Source organism: Embiotoca jacksoni, unplaced genomic scaffold (assembly GCF_022577435.1).
Source record: "Embiotoca jacksoni isolate LCO1_2020_lvr unplaced genomic scaffold, fEmbJac1.0.p SCAF_24, whole genome shotgun sequence".
NCBI classification, from domain to species: domain Eukaryota; kingdom Metazoa; phylum Chordata; class Actinopteri; family Embiotocidae; genus Embiotoca; species Embiotoca jacksoni.
Window position 1 is genome coordinate 2,779,000 of NW_027185375.1, and position 9,777 is coordinate 2,788,776.

General features: G+C 39.2%; 1 protein-coding gene across 1 annotated transcript; it reads left to right on the forward strand.

Moving 5' to 3' along the window:
- Positions 1-691: 691 nt before the first annotated feature.
- Positions 692-6,081, forward strand: paqr9 (progestin and adipoQ receptor family member 9). The gene is made up of 2 exons (XM_069159050.1): positions 692-3,299; positions 3,501-6,081. The coding sequence occupies exon 1, from the start codon at positions 1,698-1,700 to the stop codon at positions 2,856-2,858; it is 1,161 nt and encodes a 386-aa protein (XP_069015151.1). The 5' UTR covers positions 692-1,697; the 3' UTR covers positions 2,859-3,299; positions 3,501-6,081.
- Positions 6,082-9,777: the final 3,696 nt, after the last annotated feature.

Sequence of the window (9,777 nt, forward strand, 5' to 3'; positions counted from 1 at the left end):
AAGTGTAATATTACGCACTAAAACAACAACAACAACAATGTTTAGATCTCACGACAATAAATGCACTGTGTACACATCACAACAATACTATTCTACAGTGTACAGTCTACAGCCTACACTGTAATAATGTAGAAATATGCAAATATATTTCTTGTACAGGGATTAACGTCATTTGACAAATAAATTAGCGTTTTCCAGCATTCTGTCTTCTTTCATAACTTTGGAGATGGATGCAATCTATTTATAAAGGTCTAAGCGATAGGTAAAAAAAAATAACTCGTTTTTTATCGAAAAATGCTGTTTGGGAAAATTTTTAATGAAGACAATTAATGAAAGTTTTATTAGAGAGGATGTCGGATCATTTGTTTTTACAGCCGGGTTTCTAACCTTGACTGCGACCTCATTTTTAGATTCCAAAATGGAGCTAAAATCAGAGAAACACTTAATTTGTGGAATATTAGAATGTATCAGACTAAAAGGCGATATATTTGAAATCTCCCTTTAAATGTCTGCATTTCAGTTTATCATATTTTTTTGGTCTTTTTTTTGTTGGTCACTATAGTAGTAAGATCTGTCATAAAGAAATTGTATTTTTGTCTTACATCTCTTTTTTTTTTTTTCTTTCTTTTTCTTTTTTCTCACTTGTTTTATTTTATAAACTCGTAACCGGAATCGCGGTATTATGGCTTGTGTAACTTGACGCATCTGTCAAAGTGCCTCTCGTTCTCCTCTGGATTTCGCCGATATGCCGGCTGCTTTCATCCTCATGGTGCACAGCGCTCTCGTTAGTGTACTATCCTTTACCCGTGAACTCCCCGGTTATAAAATGGCGTTTTTTTTTTTTAACGTGACCTTGCGTTAGAGGACTGAGCACCGCTATACAACGTTTTTTTTTTTGTTTTTTTTTTCTCCAAGCGGTGGATTTCTTCTTCTCTGCAGCGCCCTTCATTACAACGGAATGGGAGTTGAATGACTTGTAAGTAGGACGTGGGTACAAGCTGAAGGACCGGGAACAACAGGAGGAATAGGAGCCCGCAGTGGCTCGGTATCATGCAAATGGCCAGCATGACCTACATACCACAGGGCCTGATGGACACATCTCTAGGACGTCTCTGCTGTATGGATACTTCAGACAAGTAGCTGACATGCTGTTAAACCTTGTAAGTGACCTTCATTTTTTTTCTGCTGCAGAACTATGCATAACAAGACAAATGGATGAGCGTGTGACTGAAAAAGGAATATCCTTTAAGTCTAAGCTCTATGCAAATAAGGGAACAGGACCAACAGGAAGATAAACATTGCGTACTGGATGTTTTGCTCACCTTTGGTAATGTGCAGGGGTCAAAGAGGAAACTAAAAGAAAAATAACCATGCAAGTGGCCTGAGGCTTGTGGGAATTGTACTGTTCCTTTCTCTCATTATACCGCTGGACTATACACGGGCGACCCTTTGGATATGCCTGTAGCTCGTGAAGTGGGGATCAAAAGTCCGAAAGGAACTGGGCTGAAAGATCTTTCAGAGATAGAGCTGCACGCTTTATCCACTCAAGCAATATTGTATGGTGGTGATCGTTAACTGGGCTCTCATCAGGAATAAAGTCAATAGCCAGGCAATAAAAAACTAAACTGTTTTTCCAAGAAACTCTGATCCAAATAGAAGAATTTCATTGTCAGCAACATAAATAAACGGGCTCTATTATGCTTTTAAACTGCGGCCAGCCTTTGCCTCTTCTGAGGCACACGGATGTTCCACCTCGGGCCATAGAAAACTTTATCCTGACTGGCTACCGGTTCCCAAACTACAGTCTGAGAGACTGTCTATTGTCAGCATTCAGGCCTACAAATGAAACAGGCAACTTTTGGACTCACTTCCTTCCAGTTTTCATTTTTTTTTACTATTTTGTCGAGGTGTTTAGTTTGGAAGGTGCACCTGATGGTGATGCCCCATTCTTCTATCCATTATGGAACTACTTTATAGGGGTGTTCTGTCTGCTGATGGCTAGCAGCATGGCCCACCTGCTGAACTCAATGTCTCTGGTAGTACGAGAAGTTTGCTTCTTTGTGGATTATGGAACAATCAGCGCCTACACAGTTGGCTCGTCATTGGCATACTACTACTATATCCATCCTCGGGCAGGGATAGTGGAGATGGGAAACCACAACGGCTCCCATATGGACTTGAAACATGAACCCGCAGGAGCTCTGACATCATCCTTTGCAATTCCAGAGTTCAGCGTATTCTTTGAGACCTTCTACATCCCAAGTGCATGTGTTGTAGCAATCATCTGCGTCCTATCTTGCTGCAATACTCGCCAGAGGTGGAGGAAGCATCGATACATCATCCGGACCCTGGTTTTCCTCCTCCCTTTCCTCATCTCTTCCACGCCAGTCTTTTACCGCCTCCTCACCAGATCGCCTTACTCCGCCACCTCCTCCTCTTTTGTTGCTTCATCCTCCATGCCCTGCTACTTCTATCGCCACTGCCTTTGGCTTCTGGTGTCAGCCGTCTTCAACATCAGCAAGTTCCCTGAGCGGCTAGCCCCGGGCCGCTTTGACATCTGGGGGCACAGCCACCAGTGGTTTCACTGCTGCACATTTTTGTCCATCCTCGATGAACTTCAAATGATTAAGGCTGAGGTGAGGGCCATCCTGCTCAGCCCGGATCTACAGCTGTCCCTTGTCACCCTCTTGCGCCTACCTGGCCCTACCGTAGCTTCCACCTACGGAGTGATGCTCCTACTCCAGACTGCCATTGTCTCCATCATTGTGTGGTTCTCCTGGCAGGCCAACTGTATCTTTGGGCTGCAAAGAGACCAGCTAGAAAAAGACCAACCCAAGAAACACCTGAAATGTCACTGATCACAGAGAAAAAAAAAAAATTGTATGATCTCGACAACGAAGAAAAATTTGCCCATGCATACAGAGCCGTGTCTCAAAGAGAAGAGCATAAGAAAAAACTATTCCCCCCTCTCGTTCCAAGTTCCTAATATGTCCCAGCCACTTCATAATGGAAAATTGGGGACAACAGGACAAATAAAAGTATTATATTCTGAGCTCACCACAGGGTGGCTGTTTGGCTGAGCGGATATTGAAAGTCCACGTCAATTCTTTCCCCAGAGCATGTTCCAACAGGACGTCTGAGCAGTCGGGATCATAACTACCTCTCGGGGCTGTACGCTTGAGGACGGAGGAACGGTTCCCCACCAAGGATAACTCATGTTCCATATAACATTGGATGATACGGCTTTAAAGTCAAGAGGGACCATTTAAAGAAGTTTCTGATGAGTCATCTGCTGTCAGGTCCTTTTTTTTCTATTGCACTTTCGCTTCATCTGATTTTAAACATAATCTCTCGAATATCCTCTGCTGTGGCTTCAGTTGAACCCATTGTTTCATGTTGAATTACTCCTGTTTTTTTTAAAACCTTTGTTAAGATCAACTTCTTTTCCTCTGACTTACAAAAACGTTCACATGCAAACTCATTTCCTCTCTCTTTTCAAGTCACCCTTGCAGCAGGAAATGGGGCAGCGTTGCAGATGACAACAGAAATAACCGAGAGCTCACAGCAGTCCGACAGTGAAGCACTTTCAGGGGGTACGTTCAGACTTGCCCTGTCATTAAAGACGCCATGCTCACATTAAAATCTTCAAGGACACATACAATTTTAAAGCATATAATAATGTCCCGCTGACATTTTCTGTTGTAACATTGGGATTATTGGGTTGTAAAATGTATTCAGGCCAGAGTGAATACACTGGCGGTTTGTATGGTTTTCATTCCACTGGTGACTTGTTCCTCGTTGATTATATTTGTACTGCATCAAGCACTCGAGTTCAGATTAAGTCTGTTATTTTCTTACCGGAATATTTTTGTGAGGCATACAGAAGTACTGTTATTCATATCTTTTGGGTTAATGGCTATTTTTTAATAAATCTATTATTAAAAAATATATTAGCCAGAGTTCCCGTTTGAAGAGCTGTGTTGTAAACGGATGAAATAAGGATGTTGAAACCAGGGGCTGCTGAGGCTTTTCATGTCATGTGATGAAACTCCTCAAAAGCCACAGTTTGTAATGATGGTAGTTGGAATAATTTCAGAATTGTTCTTCGTTATCAGGAACTTGCTGGATAGAATTGCACTTTGCAGATAGATCAAGTTGATATAGGGGTTCCATGGCTCTATAGTCGACCAACCATTTAGAAAAATAACTTTTTTTTTTGTTTTTTGCAGAACCACAAAAAAAAAAGACTTCAAACCAGTTCCCTAAATTGTAAAAGTATTTTCTTACTCCAATGATGGTAGGCAGAACATATCTGTACAATATAATCCCCAAGTATAAGGTTTTCATATCAGTTAAATTTGTCTATGAAGATAAGATCTCACTATTATTTACAAAGGTGGGGACATTTGGGATATCAATGTTTCTTTTCCATACAAATGTGTTTGTTTGTTTTTTATTTCAGAAAAAGCAGCCAAACTAAACACAAATAGATATATATATACTCAGACAGATAATTTGGTATTTATTTTTTTCAGAAGAATGGATGCTTAGCTCCATGTCTTAAACTTAATAGAGACCCATTACTGAAGTTATGAGACCATGTAGATTAAATACTAAACTCACTTTAGAAGCTACTATCTCTTTATTCAACTTTGAACTGCATGATTTAAGGTTTAGCCTTAACGTTAGCATTTATTGCTGTGCTGTAGGATCATATGCTGCCTTTCCTGTCAAAGTTTTTCTGGTTTTTTCAAGCATTCTGATGTTAGACCCGAATCTGACAAGCCCTGTTTTGTTGTGTAACGCTTTGAACTCTGGCCAGGTTTGAGTTTGGTTGTTTCAAAAAGCATGCAATGTGTTTTAAGTATATGGATTGTCCAGAGTGAAGGAGCAAAGGAAGCTAAAATAAAGCAATAATATAGCCTTTTAGGCATGATCAAAACTCTAGATTTGTTTCTAATATCTCAAATGAAAAGAAAATTGATGTATCGTCAATAACATACTTAGAATGGACATTATGAGATCCACAGAATTAATTTAATCTGACAAGAAAACTCTCCTGGCATTTTCAGTTCTGCTTTGTCACATTTAGTTGCTTTTTCAGTTCTGTTTAGTACATTATGCATTTTGTGTATTCAGCAAAAAAAAATGTATGTTGTGGTATCAACCTTGATTTAGCTAGACCTGCCGAGGAATCCATTATACTGCCATGTACTTGAGCCTGATGAGGTAAATTATACACTGAAAATGGATGATGACTGTTTGCTCACCATTTGGATGAAGATGAATTTGGATAATGTGTGTTCTTTGTCATGTCCTTGTTACTGTTGATCTGTCATGTAGTCGTACTCCATGGGAGTTACATTTTACATTGCAAGCCCTCATGTTAATAACATGATGACATTTTGATGTTTGGTCACTGTATAATTTTTGAAATGATGTACTAAAATTTGCACATTTACCTGCGTTCACTTGCACACAAGAAAATCATAAGAGATGGAAGCGGATTTGTTTGTGAGACACTGGAATGAGTACAGAAGGACCGTAATGATTGGCTGTGATAATCATGCTGTTATGGTGCACTTTAAACTTCTTTAAAGCTCCTTTAAGGGTCAACCCTGTGGTACTGGATTGTTTCAACACATTTCAGATATAGATAGTGCTTTCTAATCAGAGACATTCATCAGATAACAATGCATCCGATGTTGAAACGATGTTTCTACCTCAATACAGCATTTCTATCACTGTCACTGAAAAGAACCATCGTTGAAACCTATTTTGTAGATTGTGGCCAGACTTGAAATTATTAATGTTTAAGCAGTATTCAGTATGTGAATGTCAGACTCACAGACTACTGTATCTTACCCAGTGAAGTACTCAGGGGTGACTGAAGAGTAACTCTCAATCATTATGTACACATGCATTTAATTATAATTGACTAAAGTAAAGAGGATAATGATAACAATTGTCTGTCAATGCTGAAAAAGTAAAAACCCTCCTTCAATATGTTAACTGATTTATCAAACGGCACTAATATGTATCAAATGAATTTTCTTGAATAAATGAGACAGATAATTGTTATTGTGGTGATTTATTCATTTTACTTTGAAAAAGTGTATTGTAATTAGTAAAAAAAAAATGTTTGTGGTGTTTTTTTAGCTACACTAGTAGCATATTTAATTTTGGTTTTTTTCCAAATATTTGATTATATATATTTGATTTGTTTCTTTACATTTACATTGACATTATAGTTTTCCCAGAAATTGAAGATCCCCGGACAATGACTCCGAAAGATTATTTATAATCTTAATCTTATCTATAATACTTTTCCCTTACAGATAGCTCTAAGAAGACTAGGTCAAAACCTAGTGTGTACCTGGACCATGTGAAATGCTGGAGGGCTTTTAATCGGAAACCAGGGCTTCAGCAGACCAATGGTGACTTCACCAGTCAGTCTACTACAGGCTGATGACATATGTATATATGTTTTGTTGGCATGTTGTATTATTTTGTTAAATGTTTTGCAATGCTATTTTTTTGGACATTTGGTGGCGGTACTTGGATGGACAAGGGTGTGTGGGTGAGTATGTATAGTTAACAGGAAACAGGAAAAGTGAGCACAGGTGTGGGAGGAGCAAACTGCTATCAAGACTAGAACCACACAACGCTACAGACATGGTATGTTTTTCCTTATACAACAATTTTATTTGTATTTTTATAAACTACAATTAAAATGGCAAAGGACTGAAACTCACTTCTTTTGGTCTGCGTAAAGCGTTCACTCTTCCTGTAAAGTAATGGTACAAAACTGGAACACTAGATTGCCGTTACATCTAAGTGAGGACTGTTTGTCCACTTTTCCTGTTTCCTGTTTCCTGTGACCTAGAGTACACACCTCTGTGCATCCAAGGACTGCCACCAGGTGCCCAAAAAAATAACATTGCAATCACTCACCCAATCACACACTTAGTAACAGGAATTTGTGTTGATAAAGTTAGTTGTGATCTAGTCAAAAAAACACAATCAGGTCATTTGAAATGCCTCGAAATCAAACAAGAGCTGCCGGCAGCAGCAGGGGGCAGAGACCAAATGATACAAGCAAGCTGGACAATTTCCAGTAGCTTTTAGTCTGTAAAGGAAGTCACAATACTCACTTTGAACACTAATCAGAAGGTTGGTGGTTCAATCCCCAGCTCCTCCTGTCCACCCGCCTAAGTGTCCTTGAACAAGACACTGAACCCTAAGTTGCTCCCGATGGTGTACCATCGGTGTGTGAATGTTCTCCTGATGGCAGCACCTTGCATGGTGATCTGTCTCATTAGTGGGTGAATGGGAAAACCATGTTAAAGCACTTTTGAGACCGAAAGGCTTTAGCGCTATACAAGTACAGACCATTTACACGCTGTTAGATCTCAGCCCAATTTTTTATCAGATCCATATGACGGTTTCTATGTTGTCTCAGATGTTTTAAGTTCGACAGGGAAGTCTATTAAAATGCTACACAGGCGATCTGTGATCTCTGTTCATGCAACTTTCATCTAACCAGCATGCATTTTGCATTAATTGCTAGTGATCCATTCTGTGCAGGCCTGACTCATGTCAGATGAGCCCAATGGCTGAGTTTCAAGTCTGTCTCAGCTATACTTTGAGAGTAAATATATGTTGTACGAATGTAAAACATTATTAAATAAAAAAAAATATATGTAAACAGCTGTGTGGAATATATAAATGAACCAAGAAATTGTGAAAAAGTTCACATATCATTAAAACTCAAAATTAATGAAAGGTTTTTTTTTTAATAGAAAATTTGATAGATAAATGTTCGCATGATTCTATGATACACGTGCAGGAGGGTAAAGTAGATTCAGATCAGTGGTTTTCAAGGTTTGAATAATTCAAATGTTTTCAAATGACTTTCTCTGCAGGCACTGCAGGCAAGTCCAGCACATCCTCGTGGAAATGTGGGTCCTGAGGTTAGAGTGGTTGAGAACCCCAGCTGTAGGTGTACTAAACCTTGTGCAGGATCATGCGTGTAAGGCAAAATGTACAGCAAGCTCCACACATCCCCCACTCCTGCTTTTTCCATCCGTCCGTCTCCCTTTACTCCGACATTCTAAGCAAGAAACAAATAGCCAGTAAAACATGAGCTGCAAAAAGAAGATTTTCCTCAAACAGAGCTACTGCTAAATCAATACAGTTTTTCATTGAACAGTCATATCTGAAATAATAGAAGCTGTGGAATAAAGCATGCACAAAAGGAAATGTTCCCATGTTGAAATGTAAAAGGAAATGCAACAAAATGGAAACAAACTCACTGACTTCAATGCCCATTGAGGCTTCTGCTCCCCAATAGACACAGAAAATAAATAAAAACATCAGTGAAGCAATGAGGAACATGACGAATCATAACCCCACTCACATTAATGCATGAAAATAAAAGAGATGCTTTATTTCCATCATGTTTTCTATATTCTTTTGGTTAACAGTAGTTAACCACTGTCATTTTCTTCTTTTTCAGATTTAGATTTATTGCCAAGCATTCACATACAAGGAATGCATCTTGGTGTGGTTCATAATAATCTAGAACTAAAGTAATAGACTTGTTTTTACAAGTTATTATATAAAGAAATGTCAGCGCATTTGTTGATTTGCAAAGAGATAGTCCAGGAGAATTGTTATTTCTCAGTTCAGCAATTTATTTAAGCATTAGAGAATCAAAATCAGCATGTGCATGGATCTTTTCTGTTCAGAAAACCACAGACTGCAAGCAGTTAACTGCGGCCAACTTTCCAAAAAAAGAGTCCCTGCCTTAGCGTTACAGAGTTTTAAATGAGAATGTGCTTCTATCTGATTGGTCATAAAAAAAAAGGTGGGGAGGCCGTGGTTTACTTACAGTAGCTGTCCCTTCATTGGTGCGCAAGCTGGTCTCACTTCCGCGCCGCTTTGCTTCGTTTCGTTTCGCTTCCACCAGTCACAGGAAACAGCGCCCTAAAGGGGAGGAAACCCTACACCGTCTCATGTGCTGCTCCTGTTTACTGCAAGGTTTCTCTTATCTGTTCAAAAGTCATAACTTTATCAGAGAGCGGTACCGAATGTTCCAAATCATGGTGTTCTCCTTGAGCGTGCACCCGGTGTGACAGACAATAATAAGTCTTGTGAGAAACAGTAGTAATGCCTTAAATTGTGCAAGCAATAAACTCTGTGTGCATCAGTAGTTTCTTTGTAATAAGTAAAACCTTGGCTCATTGGTTTGTATAAAAGCATAAAAGTGTAAAAGTACAAAAGTATAACCAGGTCTCCCTAACAGAAAGAAAAATTACACAAACTACACAAAGGAAATATGCACCCAACCATTTTCTGTGAAATTTATTTGAATGTCAAAAAAATTTCAAAAAAATTTGGGTTGCCACTTTATGACAAAAGACTAAATGTGGGTCACAAGGCTAGTCCATCTAAGCGCCTGCGCATTGATGAGATGTGGGATAGAGTCTATGTCAGTAGGGGTCCTGTTTTTGTGTGGGAAATGCGCTGGAAAACTGAAGGCTTTGCCTCCCATTCTTCTTTAGGAAACACTGGGAACCAGCACTCTGAGAGCGAAGTGCTCTGTCAGGATGATGTGGTTCTTTAAGATCTCTGAGATAAGATGGAGCCTGGTCATGAAGTGCTTTGTAAGTCAGCAGGAGAATTCTAAACTCTCTTCTTGATTTAACAGGATGCCAACGAAGAGAAGCTAAAACAGGAGAAATATGATCTCGCTTGCTAAATCCCGTCAGTACT